The sequence below is a fragment of the Xyrauchen texanus genome, chromosome 31, assembly GCF_025860055.1.
Source record: "Xyrauchen texanus isolate HMW12.3.18 chromosome 31, RBS_HiC_50CHRs, whole genome shotgun sequence".
NCBI lineage: Eukaryota > Metazoa > Chordata > Actinopteri > Cypriniformes > Catostomidae > Xyrauchen > Xyrauchen texanus.
This window is the reverse complement of record NC_068306.1, coordinates 41,930,399-41,954,804: the sequence shown is the minus strand read 5'-3', so window position 1 is coordinate 41,954,804 and position 24,406 is coordinate 41,930,399. Positions and strand designations below refer to the sequence as shown.

Genomic DNA, 24,406 nt, shown 5'->3' with positions numbered 1-24,406 from the left:
TGCAAATTCAGTAGCATTTCATTTGCCTTAACTGGCAAACTGGTGTTGATTTTACTGCTCCCAAGCATATCTAAGAGCTCTATACTGTATTTTATCCAATTGCTTTAATAATGTTATTGATGTGGCACCATATATCATACAGCCATAATTCAACACAGATCTAATCATAGCTTGATATATCATCAACAATCCTATTCTTTCTGCTCCCCACTCTTTGCCAGCTATTGCCCTCATCACATTTAAGGACTTTCTACATTTATTATCAATTTCATATATATATATATATATATATATATATATGGCTTTTTTCTATGTATATCTGGTATCAAACCAGACACCTAGATATTTAAATGTTTTCACTTGTTCTAAAGCTTTATCATATAATAATAATTCATAATGTTCTGGGATTTCTCTTTTTGTGAGTATAGAACATACAACACGATTTACTTGTTGACATTTTAAATCTGCAGTTTATAGTCCACTGTTCCACCTTTTTAATGGCTGCCTGCATGCAAGATATGACCTGCAACATGTTTCGATTCCTCTTCAATATGGCGCCAACATCTGCATATAATGCACATCCTATACCAGGGCCTACAGTTACAAATATATAATTAATCATAACATTAAAAAGTAGAGGACTGATTACCCTTCCCTAAGGTATACATTTACTGCATTAAATACAGATGACTGGCTTGAACCCACCTTAATTACAAATGTTCTTCCAAATACAAATCTTAAGAACCAATTATACATTCTACCTGATATTCCCTTTCTTTCAGCTTTTATTAGCAAGCCTTCACTCCATACCATATCATATGCCTTTTCAATATCAAAATATACCACAGCCATGATTTCTTTCATATTCATTGTTTTTTTTATATCATTACTTATTTTTACTAAAGCATCTATTGTCGATCTTCCACTCCTGAACTCACATTGATATTTACTATAAATCCCTTTCTTTTCTATATCATAAGACAAACGTTTTACTATAATTTTTTCCATTTATTTACATAGGTTTGAGGTTAACGCTATTGAACGATATCTTCCAGGTAAATTTGGATCCTTCTCTGGCTTTACAATCGGTATTACTACTGCCTGTTTCCATGATTTTGGAATGACTCCTTTCCAGGTCATATTATACAATATCAGTATCAAATGTAATGTCTTATCTAATAGATGCTTGAACATTATATAACTTAAATGATCCTGTCTGGGTGCTGTATTATCACAGATTTGCAATGAAACTCTTAGTTCTGTAATTGTGAATTCCATATCTAAACAGCAGTCACTATCATTTTTCTTCCTCGTAAAATCCTGATTCCTTTCCAACATAGTTCTTCTACTTTGTTCATATTTTCCTCCCAATTCTATATTATGAGATCTTTCTAATGGTTATCATAATAAATTAGCTTTTTCTATATCTGATATTGCAACTACATTTTCTACTAAAACTGGTATTTGAAATGTCTTTTTATCTTTTGCACTCATACTTCTTACCATATTCCAAATTGTATTAATATGTATCTTTTCCTATTGTTTAACAGAAATTTCTCCAACCTACTTTTTTAGCATTGTTAATAATTCTTCTTGCATTAGCTCTAGCTCTCTTGTATTTCAAAAGAGTAGTCATATTCATGTTTTATATAGTTTCTTTTCTTAATTGCACTATTCTGTCCACCATGGTATGTTCTTCATTTTCTTACCTGTTTTCCTTTGAGGGATATATAATATTGCTGCTCCTACTATCATATTAGAAAGAGATCCACAAAAAGTTTCTACCGATTCTTCATTTACTAGATTTATAATTCTCTCACAATAATTGTTTTTTAAAGATGTCCAGTCTGCTTTTTCATATAACCATTTTCTTTGCTGATAATAATCTGTTTTATATCTGTCAACTCTACTTGTGCAAATTGTTTACTGAACGGTTTTATTTATGGCCTTTGTCAGTCTTATCGGATTCATGTGTTTTCCTGATAATTTCTCAAAGGCCATCATTACTTTAAACATAAGCCTATTTAATTCTTCTGTTGATGTATTTCCATCTCCTGTACTATTCTGATTTCCCCTTTTCCTTTTGACTCACTATTTGTGCCGCCGGCATCATATCCTCGCTATCTTCCAAGTCCTTTGCAGATCCAGAATTTGTTCGTTTTGGAATGTTTTCCCTTTGATATATTTCCAAAAATGTTGTATTTTCATCCATTATTGACCCATCCGAGTCTTCTTCGATGACTCGTTCTTTCAAATCTTTCTGACGTTCAAACAAGCCTTCCGAGTTGCTAAATAAACGCACGTATCCACCACCGATTCAACGCAACAAAACAAACACCTATCGAGTCACTCAGACCGCATAGAAAAGGTCTCTGATCTGATTCCCGTTCTTCACACAATCACGCTAATTACTGACCAGCCAGTCTCCATCAGTGATACCGGAGAAAGAGAGAGACACACGCCGAATCGGCCACATACATTTCAGGGCATGCAAACGATTAACAGACTCACCTGCGTTGAACTTACACACCTTCATCAAAAACGCTCCACCGTGCAGTAGTCACCATGAGAGTAAGTTATGTGAAGTGTGCATGTCCAGTATTGGCGGTAACTGTCGTGCTTCTTTATGTGAGCTCTGTCAAGCAGAAGATCCAAAGCCATGAGAAGATGTTGTACCGAGCCCAGCAGAACATCTCACTACACAACGCACGTATTCTTAACAAACTGGAGGAGTTGGAGTTTCATGTTAACCAGATATGTGAGTCAATGTCTTCAGTAAACATTTCACAAACAAATGTTTCATTTAAGAGTTGCTTCATAATATGTTGCTTTTCTATAATATATATATATATATATATATATATATATATATATATTATTAATTAGGGGTTCAAGCACGAAGTGCTAGAAACCATATCGTTTTTGCTAAGATTTTTATTATTCCGCCATAAAACTGATCGAGCAGAGCAAACCATAAGGCCTAGAGACTTGAAACTTGGTCCGAGTATTGCTCACTACTCAAAAACATGGACTCAATAGGGGGCGCTACAGCGATCAAAAACATGTAACCGCTCATAACTCTAGACCATTTGTTGTAGACTCAAGTGCTTTATATCATTGGAATCCTTGGCTCAAACAAAACCTATATCTCTTTCGTTTCCGTTTATAAAAATGTTCCGCCATTTTTGATTTTTCATCAAACCTACTTTTGCAAACTAGTCCTAGGTTTTTCATCCAATCGGGATCAAATCAGTGCCAAACGATTCTCTGGAGTCCCATTGTCAAAAGGTAGCGAGATAAAAAAATGGAACTTTCGACTCTAGATGTCTGTGGTATGCGAAAACATCGGAAGTATGTGTGGCCAATTTTACATAAATGGCTATTACTCTTGAAGGAAATGAGAGATCTTCAACAAACTTGGCAGGCTTATGTAAGGGGTCAATCTTTGGTCGGCCAGAAAAGTTGGTGCGGTTTTACCACATGGTGGCGCTATAATATCAAAAAACATGAAATTGTCTGTAGCTATGCAACCGTTAGTCTGAGTTGAAAATCGGCATGCAGTGTCTTTGTCCAAGGTGCCATGACTGTCTATGAGGACATTGGTGGTGTATCTAAACAAACATGGTCGTCATCGGCCAATGAAGTTTGAGCACCTATTAGACAAGGTTAACGGAGGCCGATTGTACGGTGGCCGACAGAGCTCAACGTGCCTCAACCTAAAGAAGACGCATGCAAATAGAAAAAAAACGCATGCAAATAAAAAAACACCCGCAAATTAAGAAAACATCTTCATCAGTTTCACAACACACGTGTGCTCCAAATACTCACAACACAACAAAATACAGAAACACGCTGCAAAAGCTCACAACACAACCAAATATAGAAACGCGCTGCAAGTAATACAGACCACAACGGAAATGTTTCCGGGGGAACCAAATAAGTGACGAACCCGGCTGGGACATGCTTATTGCACGTGAGCATCCCTATGCCCTACTCCCTTCGAAGGGCAGACGGCAGAGCCCTTCAAGTGGGACTTTGGAGTGAGCATGGCACTAGTGTGCCATTTATGTAGCCGTTCGGAACGCACTTGATGAAGGGAGCAATGAAAGACAACTTCCAACGTAATTATTTTCACATGGGATGTTCCCATGACAACGCAGCACATTGTCCATCAGCTGAATAGCTGTTCTGAGGACAGAAATATAATGCTGTTAACATAACGGTTGCAAATAAATGTATTTTTACTTTATAAAAAAACTGTTAAAATATGCGTTTTATATATCCGTTATATATCTGTGTGTCAGTGTCTCAACTTTAAAACATTGGACCCTATATTACCTACACCTTCTTATGAAACTTTTCTTTATGAAAATTTAAACATAACATGAAACAATTTGTATAGTGTAACTCAGAGCCATGGAGAGAATGGCTCTGGTGTAACTGATGTAAAGATTAATATCTTTCCTTCATGTTCTTTATCTTTTTTATTTATTTTAGTTTTCAGCTCATTGTTCTTTTCTCATTTCTGATGACATTGAACATATTGTTAATACATTTTGTATATTGTATACAAGTTGTATGTCATAAATTAATCTCTGTATGTTTTGTGGGAAAAAAAAAGTTAAAATAAAGTAGAATTGAGCTGTAAGCAAAGAGTAGAAGAACTATAAAAAGTATAATATTATAATATTATTTCTATATACAATATATTACAATATTATTTTAATATTATAGTTTATTTATAAAAAAAATATAGGCTTTCACTTCTTGTCAATATCAGTTCTTTGCCGTAAGCACGTCCCAGCCGGGTTCGTCACTTATTTGGTTCCCCCGGAATCATTTCCGTTGTGGTCTGTGTTACTTGCAGCGCGTTTCTGTATTTGGTTGTGTTGTGAGTATTTGGAGTACACGTGTGCTGTGAAACTGATGAAGATGTTTTCTTAAAGGTGGGGTATGTGATTTTCTTTTTTGACCATTTTTTCAAAATAACTTGAAATCCTATTCCTAACCCACTTACTGGCTGTAAATTAGAAGCACTGAAATGAAAATTAAGCAATTTAATCATCTGTGGAACGGGCAGGACTCGAAAAACTCCAGCCAATCATTTTCAAGACCATCTAGAATCATTGGACAGAAAATGTGTCAATCAAACGGTCGTACCATGCCCCCCTCCCCCCACCACCCTGGCGCGCGTGTCCCGTTCGTAGCGCATACTCAAAGCTCGTGACCCAGTAACAGGAAGCGATTGTATTTATGTATGGAGAATAGAGCTTTTATAGTGCTAGTGGGGTTGTTCCACATTTCTATGAATCCTGTTTTGAATAGAAGACCGCTGTACAGGCTTCAGGGCTGGCGATGTTCTTTTTTTTTTTACAGTTATGAGAAAATCAGCTCTACACCTTTCAAGAGTGGTATGCGACCCCCTCCTCCTGCTGTGTCAACAATTTGCTCTGAAAAATTGTCTGACAGGTGAATGCACTGTTTGACTAGTGAGTCTAGAACACTGCTAGAACACTGCGCATCTGAGTTTTCGCTCGTGCATGATTACGCGTCCATGTTTTTCGAATGGGTGGAGTCAGGGCCAGCGTTGGAGGAGAGAAGGTAGGACCTTAGAGTTGTGTATTTTCAAAATCTGCCGGCCGTTTTGCAAATCACATACCCCACCTTTAACTTGCATGCGTCTTCTTTAGGTTGCAGCACGTTGAGCTCTCTCGGCCACCGTACGATTGGCACAAAATTCGGTGGGCCTGTTTGACTCCTGGCCTTAGACGTCTGAGACATTTGAAAGAAATCGGACACTGATTTTTATGCCTCTGTAATCACGCTGACTTTCACACATAGACACAATATGCATATCATATCTTGGATCTCATTTTGAACAACTTCAATCAAATCATTCATTAAATATTCACGATTATGTAAAAACATATTTTTGCGAACTAGTCCTAGGTTTTTAGCTCAAACTCAATAAAACTAATGCAGTACAATTCTCTGGACTCTGTCAAAAGTTATCCAAAAAAAATGTGAACTTTACCATTTAGATGGCTATAAAAGGGTCATTTATAAAATGGGCCTGGCAAAATATACTCCAAAGCCTATAAATCCTAAACGAAAAGTCAAAACTTCACGAAATGGTACTTGGAACTTTTATGGAGATTGGACGATAGGTGGTGCTATAACTGTTAAAAAGCTTTAAAAAACATATTTTTCCATAGGAAATTACCTGTATTTGCTGTAAATTGTCTTTTTCATCTATGATCTAGGTCAAGGGTGCCCACACTTTTTTGTGTGATGATCTACTTTTAAATGACCAACTCAATAAGATCTACCAACTAAAAAAAGAGTTTCATTTAAAATAAGAAAATGCTTGTTGGGACTACTGCATGTATTCCTACATGGAATTAATCTTCTAATTAATAAAAAAAATATATAATAATGTTCAATGTTGATATCATTTCAGTTTTAAAACTAATCCCAAAACACCAGCGCAATAGATGACAATAGCCAGGGCATTTACCTTATTCTGATGACTTGCACTGAATGGAATCAGACAGTTTTGCCTAATCCGGGCAGTAGCATCGCAATTTCGCGCTCTTTTCTCAGAAGTCCTTGGAAGGCGAGTATGCGCAAACCTAGTTTTCGTGGCAACTGAATAAGCAAAACCTCGCCTGGTCAATATTTACTCGTCAAGTGCAAGTCAGACAGAAACTAAAAGTTTTTATTAAAATTTAACGAAAGTACATTTACATTTTGTGCAATCGACGTATTGGTCACCCCTGATCTAGGTGGTTGCATGCTTCTTAAATAAAACTAATATCTTTTTACGCATGTGTGTGAAGATCTCAAATCACTTGAACCCCGTTAATTGCTGCTAGCAGCTTTATTATTATTATTATTATTAGGGGTCAAGCCCTGAAGTGGTTGAAAGACCCCTATTGTTTCTGTTTGTTTTCTTTTTCTTATGTATCTGCCCTAAAAGTGTCTGGGCATCAGAGACCGTAAGTCACAGAGACACCAAACTTGGTTGGATGGTCAGAAATTCCCCCCCACTACTCCGGCACCCACACAAAAACCCGTCAAACACTAGGTTACACTATAGTGTTATTATAATAAGCACCTTTGCATTTGTGGTCTTAACTCTGGAACTGAAAGGGCTGGGATCAAAATATTTTTTTCCATTGAATCCTTGAGTCAAGGTCTATGAAACGTATATTTCCGATTTTCATTTCCATTATGAAATTGTGCTAATTTGCATAATTCGAAAAACATACTTTCTCGAACTCTTAGGCCGTATGTCCGATTTGCACAAAATTGGGTTGTCTACTATGAACCCTCCTGATAAAGTTATCCAAGGAATTTTGATTCGTCGAATTGTTGTGAAGGTATAAGCAAACAAATTGGTCTGGCATTGTCCATTTTGAACGTATTACCAATATCTACCAAACGAAAAGGCCAAAAGTTATGAAACGTAACATAGACAACAGGACATTCTGAGGGTGCGCGCAAAGTCGCGAAACATTTCACCCATAGGGGGTGCTAAAACTAAAAAAACACTCATAACCCTGTGATCGTATGATCCATGAAGTTGAAAATTGCTGTGCATCTTGTAGGGTCCAAAGGCTAACATATCCTACAATATAATTCAGACAAATAAAAACATGGCCGCCAGCAGCCAATCAAATTTCAGCAGCTTATAACATAAAATCTGAATGGCTGACCATTAAGAAACTTGAGATATTCATACAGTGTCAAAATGAGGCTGTGTACCTAGTTTTATGAGAATTGGCCACAAGGTGGAGCTGTAATAAAAACATTTACCTTTTTGCTAATTACTCTGCATCAGAGCATATTAAAATAAAAATGCATTTTACCTCTAAATCCTTGCATCAAGGACTACAAAATGTATATCTCAGTTTTATTTCATTTTATAAAGTTGTAAAGATTCCAGACTTGGCAGTATGTATCCAAGTCCCCCCACTACTCAGGCGAACAGACGCATCCTTCGGAGACTAGTTGGCACTATTGCGAACAAAGAAAGATCAAATTTTGGGCCATAAATCTTGAACCGTAAGGGCTAGAAACTAATTTCTTGTTTCCTCTGATTCGTTGCATCATGCTGAAGAGTTTTATCCCCTGCCAGAGTTTTGGCATACCCTTCGTTTTCCTGCTATTTTGGATTGTTTGGAAAAAAAAAAAATCAAAATGAACTCATCCTAGGTTGTTTGCCCGATCGGAACCAAACCAGTGCGGAATGATTCGTAGTGGGCATGTCCATTTTACTAAAACTGTTATGTTTTGAACGGGTTGAGATATCACCAAATTTGGTGAATGTATGTATGGCCTTGGTGAGGTCACACACAAAATGTTGCACACATTTGCCTCTTGATGGTTCTATAATAAAAAACAAAAATGGCTCTAACTTTGGAACCATTGGTCTGAACGACTTGACATTTTGCATGCATTGTCTTTGTGCTCATAATCCTTGATGGCACATTGGACAGTCACATATCTTTAAAAATGTGGCTGCCATCGGCCAATAAGCTTTTATGTAGGGTAAAATTAGGCCAATCGGAACTAAATTTGTTATGCCGATTTCTCTCTTGACCCAAGAGGTTTGTGCAAAATTGGAAAGAAACTGGCCACCGGGAGGTGCTATGGTGTTTTACATGCATGTTAATTGTTGTGTATATACCCCTATTTTTCACAAAGAAACCGTTTATTCATTCCATACTGTAGATCCCCTCATTCTGAAAACGTTTTGCCTAAAGTACCATTGGTTTGAAATAAAACAATCATTCAATACTTGAGATTATTTAAAAAAACTACATTGTCAAACTAGTTGTAGGCCATTAGCCCAATAGGAACCAAAACATTGAAGAAGGATTCAGCAAAATCCCAATGTAAAAAGTTATCAAAGGAATTTTTTACTGTTCATCAAATGTAATACCAAAACGTAGTGGGTGTGGCCACATTTATTATAATGGTTCATTCTGAGAATATATACAAAAAGTGAAAAGCTCTGCTTCTTGTTGGCCCTATAATTAAATGAACAAATTGGCCTGTATATTTTGAGCGAAAAATTAAAACTTAACAAAATGTAAAACACAGTGACAAAATAACATTCTGAGAAAACATGCCGAATGTATACACACTACTGTATGCATCCCCCTATCCCCTTGCAAAATAAGAACAAAAAAGTAGGCTATATATGGGAAAAATATAAAAACAACAAAGTGTTTTAGGCATTTGATTTTTCATCATACAATCACTTCTCTCCTGCCCATGTCTTGATTTTCGACCTCATTTTTATGTTTAGGTTGTCAGGACCAACTTGTTTGGCCTGTTTATGTGAATTTGCAATAAAAACGACACTCTCTGATGCACAAGTTTATCAGTAGTGGTGGCCATTTTTGCAATCTGTAAGACTGCTGGTGCACACTAAAGTTACATTTTGGTACCTTTGCATCTCAATGTGGGCTCGTTGCACTAACATTTGACCAAAGATTTCTATTGGGAAAATGATTGGTGACGTTCGAGAGGGCAGCAGTTTCTCTGACCCACATGCTCGTATCTTGATCATACCAACTGTAACAGAGGCGAATCCTAGTATACTGTACTGTTTCTAACATGTCTGCATTCATTTGACTATTCTCTATGTAGTATTGTTGCAGTGTTGTGTAGTTGCTTTATTATTTGTACAATTGTTATCATACGAATAAAATAATTTCAACATTTCATTATGTTCTCCTTAATCTGATTTATGCTGCCTTTTTATTTTTTAATCATTTCTAACATTTGCAATATTGTGAGATAACATTTAGAAAGGAGCTTAATGCAGTGATTATATTTATATGTATGCTATATGTAAATTGCTTTCCTCATAAAATTGCTTATGATGCTAAATTATCAATTGCTGATGCTTTCATTCAAACGTGCCTACGTTTTGTAATTGAGTATATTAGTACATTTTCATAAAGAATTATATCACCCCAATCAAGCCCCTGACTTCACAAACCCACTGTTTGCTGAACAAACATGTATGTTTTTATTCGATTTCATGTGTCTTAAATGATATACTTGGTGTATTATGCACACCAGTAAGCAGTTTCATGCAAGTTATTAAAGTACAAAAGCTGTGTACACAGTTGAACAAATAATTTATGTATTACAGTGTTTACTTGTTCGTAGTTTCAGTTGCACATTACAGTTTAAAAACAACAATCCACACCATTTTCTAAGTTAGAGAGCCACATATATCTATTATAGAAATATATGTATTTGTATATAAAGTTAATAGTTCTTTAAAAAAGTGCTTGTATTAAATTATACATAATGGTTTTAATTTGTATCTTGTTATATGTATCTGTTTATTTTACTTAATCTGATTGTTCATCAAATTAATATAAATTTATATTTATACAGTTTTGATACTTTGCTTTACACTCACTATGCAATATCAGTTTTATCATACTTTTTTGCCATTAATTGTAATAAAGCATCAAAATGAAGTACTACAACAGACAATATGCCCACTTAGACATCCAATATCACCATCATCGACTCAGTCTGTGATTACATGATGACACAGAAACAAAATAGCCAGATTAAATCCATACAACTGTGGCAAGTTCTCCAAGAAGCTTGAAACAGCCTACCTGCAAACTATATATTATTGTGAAAAATGTTAGTCACTTGTGGAAAAAAGAAATACCACAAATAGTTTTTATTTATCAATTAACTGAATAAATCAATATTTTCTTTGACCATCCTTTGCATTAAAGCAACTTTTGTCTTAATTAGACTTGATCACAGCTTTGTAATGTAGTTAAGTAAAAATAAAAGTTTAACTAATTTAAAAGCATAATATCATACTTTTTGCTGCACTATATATATCATAACTTATCGTTCCTCTTTATTTTCCATTCAAGAAATACATGGCCAGATTAGCTCCACAATAAAGACAGTGACTACCACCCCTGAAGTCACAAGTTCGAATCCAGGGCGTGCTGAGTGACTCCAACCATGTCTCCTAAGCAACCAAATTTGCCAGTGGCTATTGAGGATACAGTCACATGGGATAACAGGGCTCTACGCTAACTTTTTTCCCAAGCGAGTACATGCGCTCCTAAATGAGAAAATTTAGGAGCACAGTGAAAATTAAATGGAGTTTATTAAACAATTTATTACATCCATATTTGTACTGCGTGTGTGTGTGCGTGTACTAAGGGACACACATATGTTGAACAGCACATACCACCCAAATCACACATTGAACCCATGCCTACTAGAATCAAAGGATATCAGTTGTCCAGCTGCTTTTGTATGTTGACCGTCTGGCATACTTGGAGAGATCGCTGGCTGACCTCTATGTCAGCAATTTGACCGATCATCTCCGCACATTGTCGTATATGGGATAAATGTATACTCCGTTTTTGTGGAGGAGTCTGATAAGCGGCCCAAATTTGATGAAAGGTTCTTCTTTCACAATGAAGTATGTGATGTTTATCTTTATTTTCAGCTGCTTCCACTTCTCCTCAGACTGCAGCACTTGCCTCCTCAAGGCTGCTGACACCGAGCTTGATGGTTTCTCTGCCGTGAGATGTTTCGCTACACTATCTTTTTTCAGATTAGCGATGGGCATTCCGGCTCTTTTCATAATTGGTGTTAAAACAATTTGAATTAAATTATAAAATGTAATTACACTCTACCGTAACCACAATATATTTAAAAATGCATTGATTTTTAAGAAAAATAATACTATTAAACATTTGCATTTAAAATATAACTTATTGTATATAAATGAAGTGCATATAAATCTAACCATTCAAAACGAATGCAATCTGAACAGCATAATAGACAGGGCCACCGCTGGCCAAATTGATGCCCTACGCGTGATATGAGCGTGAAGCGATCGTCAGTGTTCCGCAACTGCTTTCGGGTCCTTGAATAAACGTATAGCGAGCGAGTAAGGGCAGCCGGTGGACTTTCTGGTGCCATCCTAGGGTAAGATGGTGCCCCCCTAGGGAGTTGATGCCCCACGCAAACTGCGTAGTAGCCTATGCATGTAGGTAGCAGCGGTACTGATAATAGAATAATGAACCATATCAAAGAAAAATAAATGATTAGCAAAACTGCAGCATCCCAAAAATTGAAATAAATGTAAAAAAGGATGTTATTTCACGTGTGCATTTTAAAGTATAACTTTTCAATGTATATAAACAAAGTGCATATAAATGTAACAATTCAAATACAATCTGAACAACATAAGTTGGCTCCGCCCTCCCTCACGCATCTTTGGTTCACTGGTTGACACTGCGTGTCTGATTGACAGGAACAACAGGTGAGGCTTTTAATCTGAGCGGACAGTCAGAACTAATGTGTGCGCTTGAGCGTTTAGGCCTATATCGTTATTTTTTAATTTTTGATTATTCATATCTTAATTTTTTTATAAATAGATTCTGATATGCGAGCCGGCTCCCAACGTTCACTTACAAGAGCCGACTCATTCGCAAACGACCCATCACCATTTCAGATGCGGGTTTCCTGACACGAAGGACGTGATGTCCACCTGTTTCTGCCCTCTACAATATTTGCAGAACATGACGTTGTTTTCGAACTCTAGCCATGGGAACATTTTGAGGCAATTTGAATTGAATCTATATGTTCTCCCTCCACCAGCTACAGTGGACGTTGAAGTGACAGCTGTGGTCACGGTAGCTTTGCTCTCAGCATCCCTAATGTTAGCCGTCTCCGGTAAACCTTGTGAAGAGAATTCATTAGTTGAACCTTGCGAATAACCCTCGACAGATTCCTCTTTCTCCTCGTCTCTTTTTCGCTTAAAATAAAATGCGATGTCACCTATACCGACATTTTTCCATTGTTCACCTTTTCTCTCTCTCTCTGACTGGGCCGCGTCATCACAGAAAACTCCGCTTGTGGAATGTGGGTTTTGTAATTTTTAAACAAATATCTTAAGGGGGTACGTTTGTAATCTTTATTCGCACACTGTCAGGTCGTAAATAATTTTTCCAGTTCGCACATATCTAATTTTAGGGTCAAATGTGAGTGAAGTACTTGCACTGGTGAGCCCTGGATAACCTACTTGTAGTTACCATGGTTCTTGCTCTTGGTTGGGCGCATAGTGAGTTTTGAATGGATGTTGCGGATAATAGTATGAAGCCTCCACACGCTATTCCTCTGCATTAACACTCATAACAAACCACGTGATAAGATGCAGGATTGACGATCTCAGAAACGGAGGTAACCCAGATTGAGGCGAGTAGAGCGCATTACAAATTGGAAGGAAAAAGGGGAGGGGAAAAAAAAAATCGGCACCCGCTCTGACACTCAATACAGATCCTAATTCATGAACAAACCAATTATTTTCAATAAAATAAAGTTCAGTCACACTACATGATTCATTCCCATATAGCACTACGCCACATTTCCCAAAAACATCATTATCCTAAATAAATCAAACAAACCACTTACACTTAGTCTCTCATCAATGTTTATGAAATGCAGCCCTAATCTGATTGCATCTCTTAATCAACAATTCACAAATTCAATAATCTTTTAAAAACTCCTTTAATGGTTTATCTCAAAGATCACATTTCCAAAAAATACACAAAGATTCACAATACCAATATAGAGTTTTGGCCAAATCTGGCTGACATTTGGCACTTCTGGTTTAGTTCTGTCATTGGGTTTGTAACACCGTTGTGTGAAACTGTATACTTGCATGACTCTGATCAGCCATGAGAAACAAGGAAGCAAAAATAACTAATTTGGCTGAAGCCTAGCTTAAGTCTGGCTATCCAAACTGGCTTTGTTACTCTAACTCACTACTACTATTATGCATGTATAACAAACAACAGAAAAGCTCAGTGGAGCTCTGCTCTCTTCCACAGCATTACAAAACCGTAGATTATTACTTCGTTTACACATGGCTTTCATCTCTTTACCCACACCTTTACACACACTAGAATTTGTGATATTAGATGAAATAATTTATTTTATCATCTTAATTATCAACATGCATATTTTACATTGCAACACAAAATAAGCGTTTAATTATCAATTTTATTAGTTATATCAATGTACATGTACACAGGTTGTGTATTTGTACACACAAGCTAATAATTATAAAGTTTCTAGCATTAATTTGGTTTTAGTTTAATTGCTATAGAAATGTTGCATATTATACTTTCAACACAACAATTCACAAAATTACATAGTTTTATAAGTTAGAGGACCAAATATGTTTATTATAGAAATACTTATTTGTCTAAAATGAAGTACTTCAGATAAATACTTGTCCACTTACAAAGTTTTGAACTGAACTTCTGTCTACACATTGCTTACTGAAGGCTCATATGCAGTCTATAAACACCATTGCACAATATCTATTCTTTTGAATTTTACTGTTGTTCCCAAACCTGCTTGGACCCCGATGGTTGCCGCTTACGGCTATATTTATTATTATTTTTGTTATTCTGCACTAAAACTGACCGTGCAGACCAAACCTTAAGCTGTAGAGAGCTGAAACTTTGAGGAAAGGTAGTCTCCCGAAGTACTACAGCGTATCAAAGTTTCGGGCCGATCAACCCCAGAACTCCTATACCTTTTATCGCACACTCAAGTGTCTTACATCGTTGAATTCATATTTCTCCGATATTCTTTCCGTCATGAATTCGCACCAATTTGCATAATTCGAAAACTACTTTTTCGAACTCCTACGCCGTATGTGCGATTCGTACGAAAACTGAAGTGTCTACTATGAACCCTCCTGACAAAAATGTATCAAAGGAATTTTGATTCGTCGATGCGTTTCGAAGACATAAGCCAACGAATTGGTCAGGTGTCATCCATTTTGTATTTATTGACCAATATCTACCAAACAAAAAGGCCAAATGTTACGAAACTTAATACACCTGTACAACAGCACATTTTGAGTCTACCACAAAATCGTGGAAATGTGCTTATGCGGGCACTACAACTGAAAAATGCTCATAACTCTGCAACTGTATTATCAACGAAGTTGAAAATTTGTATGCTTCTTGAAGGGGCCAAATGACTCATAAAACATGGCCGCCAGCAGCCAAACATATTTCAGCAAAATGGCTTTACAAATGGTGTGTAAATTATTGTATATTCCAATTTTACCTGCTATTGTGAACTACATCTAGGACTTCCTATGTCAATAATTAACAAAGAAAAATTTTACTTTAACATAAACTAAAGTTATTTAGGGGTTGCATTTATCATGTGGATTTGACCAAGTGTATCCAAAAGCCTGTAATTCCTAAAATAAATATTTGAACTTCTAAAACCTTTTTGGAGATTGGGTGCTTTGTGGCTTTATAACACATGGCGTTTAAAAAAATGACCACCATAACAATTATCCTGTTTCAGGATCGTTGAACACAAGACATCAGTCATATTTAACACCAGTTTGCAACTTCCAAAGTACATATACAAATACTTTTTTTGCATACTTTGAAAGTTCTTAAAAGGCTTGAACCCTGACAATGCTGCTTGCAGCTATATTTATTATTTTTAATATTCATATATAATCAAATATATGGGCATTATCTATTTAGCTCTGGAAAAATTTATATTGTTATTTTAGAGCATTTATTTGCAGAAACTGGTCAAAATAACAAAAAAAATATGCAGTGTTTTCAAACCTCAAATAATGCAAAGAAAACAAGTTCATATTCATTCTTAATCACAATATTAATGTTTTAACTTCGGAACCGTTCAGAAATCAATATTTGGTTGAATAATCCTGATTTTCAATCCAAGCTTTCATGCGGCTTTGCATGCTCTCCACACGTTTTTCACATTGCTGTTGGGTAATTTAATGCCACTCCTGGTGCAAAAAATCAAGCAGCTCTGCTTTGTTTGACGCTTGTGGTCATCCATCTTCCTCTTGATTACATTCCAGAAGGTCTGGAGATTGGGCTGGCTATGACATTGTCAGAGCAGAAGGCATGTTTTCTTCCTGGAAAGCATTGTATGTAGCTTGATTCATACGTTCTTCACAAAGACAAATTTACCTGATTCCAGCCTTGCTGAAGCACCCCCAGATCATCACCAAATTTCAGTGGATGCGAGACACTGTCTTGAAGGGCTCTCCAGGTCTCTGTCTCCATCTACTATTACGACCAGATGGAGGATAGGTGATGATCTGGGGGTGCTTCAAGGCTGGAATTGATTGGGTTTTTTTTTTTTTTTTCCAGCAGGACAATGCTCCATGCCACACAGCAAGGTCAATCAAGGTGTGGGTGGAGGACCACCAGATCAAGACCCTGTCATCAGACAATCTCCAGACCTGAACCCCATGAAAACCTCTGGAATGTGATCAAGAGGAAGATGGATGGCCACAAGTCATCAAACAAAGCTGAGCTGCTTGAATTTGTGCCAGGAGTGGCATAATGTCACCCAACAGCAATGTGAAAGCCTGGTAGAGAGTATGCCAAGACACATGAAAGCTGCGATTTTAGAAATCAATATTTGGTGGAATAACCCTGATTTTCAAACTCTTTCTAAGTTAAAACATTAGTGTTGTTTTGTTAAAGGAATATGAACTTGTTTTCTATGCATTATTCGAGGTCTGAAAACTTCTGAATCTTTTTTGTTATTTCGACCAGTTGTCATTTTTGCAAATAAATGGTTTAAATGACAAAATTTTGAAGAAATGTTGTCCGTATATAAAACAAAAAAGCACGTTTTTTAAAAAAAAAAAAAAAAAAGAATCATAGAAATAAGTTTGACCTCTCAGGTGAATTTCTTTAACTGATTCTGTTTATAATTTGTGTCATTCAGTTGGTTGATTATTCGAAGTGGTCAATGCATACATTTAATGGCACATAAAAAATCATCAAGAATAATATCTTTTATTTTTAAATTTATGTAAAATTATTTGACACACAGGACAGGTTTACACTGGGGGTCATCTCATCCCAGTAGACTAAATTAGCAACTAAAATGTTTTAATTTATTTACCCTTATAATAAATTGGATGATGTATCATCCTGTACATTAAATTGTAACTTTTGTAGAATAAAGTTTATGTAAATGCAAATTTGTTCTTGAGAGGGGCAAAAGGTTTGGCAGGCTTGCACTCACTTCACATCTGGTAATGATTTTTTTTTTTGTTGTTGTGAAAATATTGACGTCCATGGCTTACTCATGAGTGCATAAGAAGAAGCTCCTTCACAGTGGCACACATGTTCATGTGAGAACGCTGTTAGTTCTGAACAACAGTGCAAATTCTTGCATTAAAGCTTTTCTCGTAGCATTATTCTTTTCCTTTAATTATAACTTCGTCTCAATTCGTAAATTTCTTTATAAATTCCTAAAATGTCTCATGAGAAATAAAATGGACCATAAAATGAGTCATTTGTTGACTGATTTCACTATTCAAGGGTGAATGCAACCAAACCTTGACTGTTACCTTCACATATTTCCATAGATGCAGTGTGTTGTGTGTTGTGCTTGGGTAACAGTTTTATGTGGGGGAAACAATTCCATCCAACTGAATTTACTTATTTAATTGCAAGTGAAATAAACATGCAAAACTAAATCTTTTAGTCTGTGCCAGATTATGGGAATTGAGCAAGGAAACCAGTAAATTAGTTGAGAAGCACCCTTGTTGTTTTTCGCAGCTCATTCGGTTCAGCAGTTTGATCAGCATCTGATCTTTGATGAAGTGAGGAAGGACAAGACACCAGCACAGAGGATGTTCCCAAACTCGCAGTTATTCAAGAAGTGGACTGTTGATCTTTCTGAGGAAGACTTGAGAAAGGCTGAAGATCTCTTTCAGAAATATGGCTATAACACCTTCCTCAGCGACCAAATCCCTCTCGACCGGAAGCTGCCGGAGACCCGTCATTACAGGTGTGTTTTTGTGCTGTCGGTGTCAATGACCATGTTCGAAATGGTATACCAGACTCTTTCTTTTACTGGAGCATGCATGGAATGACCTACTACATGAATGCTGGTCTACAGGAACAAATTCACTAAATCCTCATGCCACAATGTTCACAAGAGTGATGGATGATTATTTTATAATAGCATTTCATTGTGAATTTTACATTGGAATAATCATTTACTGCATTCACCTGAAATAATATTATATTGTCATTGCTCTCTAGATGCATTGGCCGTGAATACCCCCCCAATCTCCCCAGCATCAGTGTTGTTCTGATTTATCTGGATGAAGCTCTAAGTGTCATTCAAAGAGCTATCTGCAGCATAATGAACCGAACCTCAGCCCACCTGCTCAAGGAGATCATACTGGTGGATGACCACAGCACCAATGGTTTGTTCTCAAAACCCAACAGAGCCTCCAAGCACCTCCTGTGCATGAGTGATATACTCATATGATTGCTGTATGATGTTAAATGTTCTCTTAATGTGTGAAAGTTCTCAAAGGAATGCTTTGATACTCAGAGGTTCCTCTTTCATATTTCTTATAATAGGAATATTTTGACCCAAAAATGAAAAATTTTTCATGATCCCTCTTGTTCCAAACCTGTATGACTTTTCTTTCTTATGGTGCAGTCACATTTACCTTCGCACTGTGAAATACATTAATCATCTCAATGGAAATCTGAGCTATCGAGAATTTTGCACATGTACTTCTCTTGGCTGAGAATTTCACCTTGCGGATTTTGTTCAAGTTTGGAAAACATTAACAGACAAATTTGTCGCGTTGACCAATAAAAAGTTGCTTGTTTTGGCGGTGACCTCTGTATGGGTGGTGCCTAGTACACAGCCACACTGAAAATTCACAATGGACAAGGATATCATTTTAGCCATTTTAGTGAGTTTCTTTTTAACCTCACTTCCCTAGAAGATGAAGTGCAGCATTAAAGAGAGGCTGCTTGGCAATATGTTTTTTGCTGTATTCACATGCACTCAAGATCTGCCCACGCCGCCCAATTTTGCCATGCAAAGGTAAATGGGATCACACCTTTATGTGGAACACAAAAAAAAACTAATATCTCAATCCATCTTTTCAGCACAGTGGCAAGTTCCTCGATTTTTAAAGTTTAAGAAGGACTCCGTATCATTCAAGTAGTTCATGCAGCCTGTGCATCAGATTCATACAAGAAACACATTTTCAGTAATTATTTTGTGAATATTGACATCAAGTTCATGAGAGAAGCATGAGAAGCGTGTTGCATTACACGCGAGAACGTTTTATGTGCTAAACAAATGTCATGAATAAAATAATGCTATGAGAAGTTTTTCACCTTTTTCAAGAATCAACTTTTCCTCAAAGATTCCTAAAATTCCTTCAAATTCTTATAAGAACTTAAAATACGACAAAGTTTCAGTTGTTGATTAGAGTATAGAGCTGTATAATGAATGTGTATCGCAGAGCTCAGAAAATATCTGGCTTATGGATCCAACCAGGGTTTGGTGAATTTGCCCCAGAATATATAGTTTGATTTTATGTAATCTATTAAATATGGTCAGATGTTCAGTTTGGACTTGTATCTTCTGCAGAGGATCTGAAGGAACAACTGCATGCTTATGTCCGCTCCATTAATGAGACGCACCCAGCCCTGGTGAAGATTATCACCCATTCAGAGCATCAAGGCCTGACCCAGGCAAGACTCTCGGGGTGGAAGGCTGCCATTGGAGATGTGGTTGCCATCTTGGATGCCCACATTGAGGTCCATGTCGAATGGTGTGAAACGGCTCCATTACCTATATCTAATAATCAATACTGATGTACTAGTTCAAGGCAAAACACAGTAACTACCCATTTTACCAAATCTAGTAATGATTTAATGTTTTCCAACACTGTTCCTTGAGCAAAACAGATTTATTCTGAGTGGTCTCATCACCTCAATGTCTCCGTTATAGTGTTGGTGTACTTACTGCTTATTTTATCTTTTGGATTTGAATTTTCTTGACAAAATGCATTTTTTTTTACACATTAGCATTGGAGAATAGGTGTGAACTATTGGACAAACCCAATGAAAGTGTGTGAGAAATGTACAGTATAGGTGATTTTCCTCTCTCTTCTCATGTAGGGCGGAGCCTCTGCTTGCACGGATCCAGGCCGATCGCAGATTGGTCCTAAGCCCGGTGTTTGACAGAGTGAATTTCTATGACTTACAAGTGACGCCATATATTGCGGCCGCTCATGGCTTTGACTGGGCTCTCTGGTGCATGTATGAGAGCTTTCCTCCACACTGGTATAACCAAAATGACTCTACACAGCCAGCCAAGTGAGCATGTGTTTGATTATGTTTCAATATTAATTTCTACTGTGTTCTGTCGAGTAATCCGTGATCGCTGGTGATCTACAGGAGTCCCTCAGTTATGGGCATTCTCGTGGTTGATCGTCTGTTCTTTGGAGAGATTGGAGCTTTGGATGGAGGAATGCAGGTGTACGGAGGAGAAAATGTTGAATTGGGCATCCGGGTAAACCACTTACCTACATTAATTACCTGAGCTTATTAGAAAATCAGCATTAAATCACAATTTACCCTTTTTACCTCCCTTTAAAGTAATATTCCAGATTCGGTACAGGTTAAAAAGATAGTTCACCCAAAAATGTATTCTCATTCTCCCCCTCATACCATCCCAGATGTGCATAACTTTTTCTTCAGAAGAACACACAGATTTCTTTAGAAGAATATTTCAGCACAATGAAAGTGAATCATGGACTGAGCTTTGAAGCTCAAATGCACAAAAACAGCATAAAAGTCATTCATAAGATTACAGTGGTTTAATGTCTTCAGAAGTAATATGATAGGTGTGGGTGAGAAACAGATAAAAATTGAAGTACTTATTTTTATAATAAATTCTCCTCCCTGCCCAGTAGGTGGCGATATGCACGAAGAATGTGAATTGCCACAAACAAAAGAATGTGAAAGTGGAGATTGTTCTACAAGGCTCCATTAATGGTACATTCGATGGCCACTTCAAATAAGTGATTCCTCTTATCACGTGATCCTGAATGCCGTGTCTGCACAATTGATTTTAAAAACGGAGGTCATTTTTTATTTTATTTTTAAAGATGTTCCCTGGGATTTAAACCAGGGTATTGCAATGGTCACAGGTGTCCGTTTGGATCACCCTACACAAAGTACCCATCTCAAGGGCTCTACCATTTGGACTGAGTAGGGCATAGGAATGCTTACTTTCGATTGGAATTTGTACACTGTGCAACATTGCTACCAAATACTGTCTCCTTTTTAAGTATAAAGTGACATGTATTCATATACATTATTTTGTATCATGTTGGTAGTATTTTAAACATTAGTTTTATTTGAATTTTGACTTGAGTTGTTTACACAACAGGTTGTCATCCTAGTAACACAACTAAATGTAATTTAGTTAACTAAATTACTATTGTATACATTGAGATACTCTGGACGGTGGACTTTAATTTCAGCCTCCATGTCCTTGTCAAAAAGCCCCCTTAAAAAAGTGTTCCAGCAGTGTTTCAGGAGGACAGACCTCTAAAGACCATATTCAGGACTGGATTCATTATGGGATGTTACAGTCCAAACGATGGGTTAAGTCCCACATTATGGAAGTGAAATGGGTTGCGAATGGTATTTCATGTTGACTGTAAATGGACGTCATATCCTTTTAGAGGTGTTAACACTTTCTTTGCTGGTTTGGACAGGTGTGGCTCTGTGGAGGGAGTATAGAGATTGTTCCCTGCTCTAAAGTTGCCCACATTGAAAGATCCCACAAACCATACATGCCAGACCTCAGTGCTACCATGAAGAGAAATGCCCTCAGAGTGGCAGACGTTTGGATGGATGAATACAAGAGAAATGTCAATATTGCCTGGAATCTTCCCTTAGAGGTAGATCTTCTGGAAGTGTGCTATCTGAAATCTAGAATGTGTCCAGTTGGCCGAATCCTCAAAGATAGATTTTACTGTTTTAGTCTTGTCCAAGACCACAACTTCCAATATTAAATGATAAAAATCCCAAATTAGTAATCCAAACAAAGAGTGAAATTAACACACCATTTAAAATGTATTGGTTTTTATATAATTTTATTTATTAAAATGATTGTTTTTACGACTGTCACAGTTTTTATTTTCCATAATTTCAATCAAATGCTAATTTAGCAAAATTATGCATAATGTATTTAGGACGCATGAAATGTTGACTATGAAATTGGCCTTCGCAAGACAAAAGACTCCAAAGACAAAGTGTGTGTGCGTGTGTGGCTGTGCTGTGATTTCCCAAAGTTGAAGAAACCCCCATATACAAGCATATGTTTTTAGATAACTTTATGTATTCTATGAATGTTAACTTACCTGGATGTAGCTTAAACTATTTATTAGTGTTATGACCAGCAAACATTCTGTGTATGTACAGTACTCTCACCTTTTCCCACAGGAACATGGGATAAACATCGGAGATGTAGCCGAGAGAAAAAGGCTGAAAGAGAGTCTGAACTGCAAACCATTCAAATGGTATCTGGAAAATGTCTACCCTCAATTAGATCCAATGGATGATCTGCTTGCTTATGGAGCAGTGAGTGACTAGTGAAGTATCTTAAAATATGTCAACCTGATTTGTGACAAGAGCAGTCTGGGTTGTGTTGTTGGTTTGCTTGTGGTATTAAACAGGAGAGTCTGTGAGGACCGCACGTGAGCTGTATCAAACTAACATCTGATGTAGAGCTACTCTTTAGAAATCTGAACTGATCTGGTTGAGTCTAATAGATCAAGTGTATTGTAGGATACATGAATGATTTCCTGTTATGTCCTTCTAATCTCTCACAAACAGCTGATTAATGTTATGGAAACCAGTTTATGTTTGGATGAGGGGCCACTGGAAGGGAACAATCCCCTTTTATATCCATGTCATTACCAGTCCTCACAGGTACATCTCCTCTTGAAGACTATTTGTCTCATTTTCTCTTCTATCATTTTTGCCTCATTTTATTTTTCTCTTCGTATTGTCTTTTTTTTTTTTTCTATTTTCTTGTGCTCTTCAGTTCTCTGTCTTCTGTCTGATCTTTTTATTTTCATCTCCTATTCTCATTTGTCTCAACATTTCACATTTTTGTCTCCTTTACTCTTCTCTTTCTGCGCTCTCCCTCTTCCCTTTCCAATCTTTCTTGTGTTTTCTCATAGTTGATCTAATTTGTCTCTTCATATCATCATTTTTTTATTCTTGTTATTTCTCTAATTTTCATCTCATTTCAACTATTATTGTCTCGCCTTTTCTCATTATTTGTTTTTTCCAATTTTTGTCTCGTCACTCATTAACTCTCTGTCTTATCACAGTCTAATTTTCTTGTCTCGTCTTTTCTCATTACATTCTCATCTCTTTTTATTTCTGTATCATTTGTATTTGGGCAGAATGTTTATTTCTGTGTTGACCTCTAACAGGAGTATTACTACACAGAAAGTGGTCAGATAATGACTGGTCATCTTGATGCACATGATATATACAAAGAGACCCGCTGTTTGGTTGATCCAGAGTTTGGCAGACTCCCAGAGCTGTACCGGTGTTCCGACGCTAAAAAGCAAAAGAAACGCATGAACTGGGACTTCAAACAGGTGAATAAACTCTTAACAGTCTTGCCTTTCTGGGGTTGGCACTTGGATATGTGGAGTGGGGAAACTGCAAAGGACTCCCTGCACAGCTTTAGGAACTCTAAAAACAAGAATTTGGTGTATAGGCCAAACAATTAAAAAGGTTTATTGCAGAATGACAAATTTCAATGGCAACCAATTACAATATGTGATGAAATGGAAAATATATGAATGTAAATGTGCTTTTTTAAATGTACTTTCCGCTGCAATGCAAAATGGTTTAGTCCAGTGGTTCTCAATTGTATAGTTAATGGTCAGACAGTTTTCAAAATTTGTTGTAGGCCCATTTCATGATTTTAGCTAATTACAAATACATTTATTGAATCTGAGATTTTATTTTATTTTCAGGGAATGTCCATACTGAACAGAGAGACCAAACGCTGTCTGGAGATCAGCAGTGGAGAGTTTGGATACTATGAGCTTTTTATTCGGGAGTGCAGCAAACAGCACTGGAAGATAAAGTATGTCATTCGAGAATTCTGAAATTTATAAATTTGTATAAATGCTGCTGATATGAAGCAGTGCGTCAGTGATTACACGGCCTTGAGCTCACAAATAAATCTCACATCAGGAGGCACACTTTTGCAGTGACTTTATATTTGAGGCACTATGGTGTATTACAAACCAGTAACAAATCAGTTATCTGATCCTATGGAAAAATGTCATGTAATCATGTACAAATATGTAATTAATTATTATTTATAAAATGACTGTCAAATATATAAACCTTTTTAATAAAATAATAATTTGTCTAGATTAGGCCTACTTTTCAAGAGCCACGCAGTCACGTTTTAGTAAAGATAAAAA

General features: G+C 36.7%; 1 protein-coding gene across 1 annotated transcript; it reads left to right on the top strand.

Annotated features, from left to right (window-relative positions):
* Positions 1–2,565: 2,565 nt before the first annotated feature.
* Positions 2,566–24,082, top strand: LOC127625392 (probable polypeptide N-acetylgalactosaminyltransferase 8). Its single transcript, XM_052100668.1, has 12 exons — positions 2,566–2,758; positions 6,117–6,134; positions 17,718–17,904; positions 18,162–18,328; positions 19,522–19,705; positions 20,055–20,252; positions 20,334–20,448; positions 21,662–21,847; positions 22,392–22,529; positions 22,785–22,880; positions 23,393–23,563; positions 23,948–24,082. Exons 1-12 carry the CDS (start codon positions 2,566–2,568, stop codon positions 24,080–24,082), a joined length of 1,788 nt encoding a protein of 595 aa, XP_051956628.1.
* The last annotated feature ends 324 nt before the right edge of the window (positions 24,083–24,406 follow it).

Bases quoted from the DNA above. Each gene is read 5' to 3' on its own strand.
- LOC127625392 (XM_052100668.1), top strand. From the start codon at position 2,566: ATGAGAGTAAGTTATGTGAAGTGTGCATGTCCAGTATTGGCGGTAACT. The intron at 18,329-19,521 runs GTTTGTTCTCAA...TATCTTCTGCAG, and splicing joins GGATGACCACAGCACCAATG to AGGATCTGAAGGAACAACTG. The intron at 23,564-23,947 runs GTGAATAAACTC...TTTTATTTTCAG, and splicing joins TGAACTGGGACTTCAAACAG to GGAATGTCCATACTGAACAG.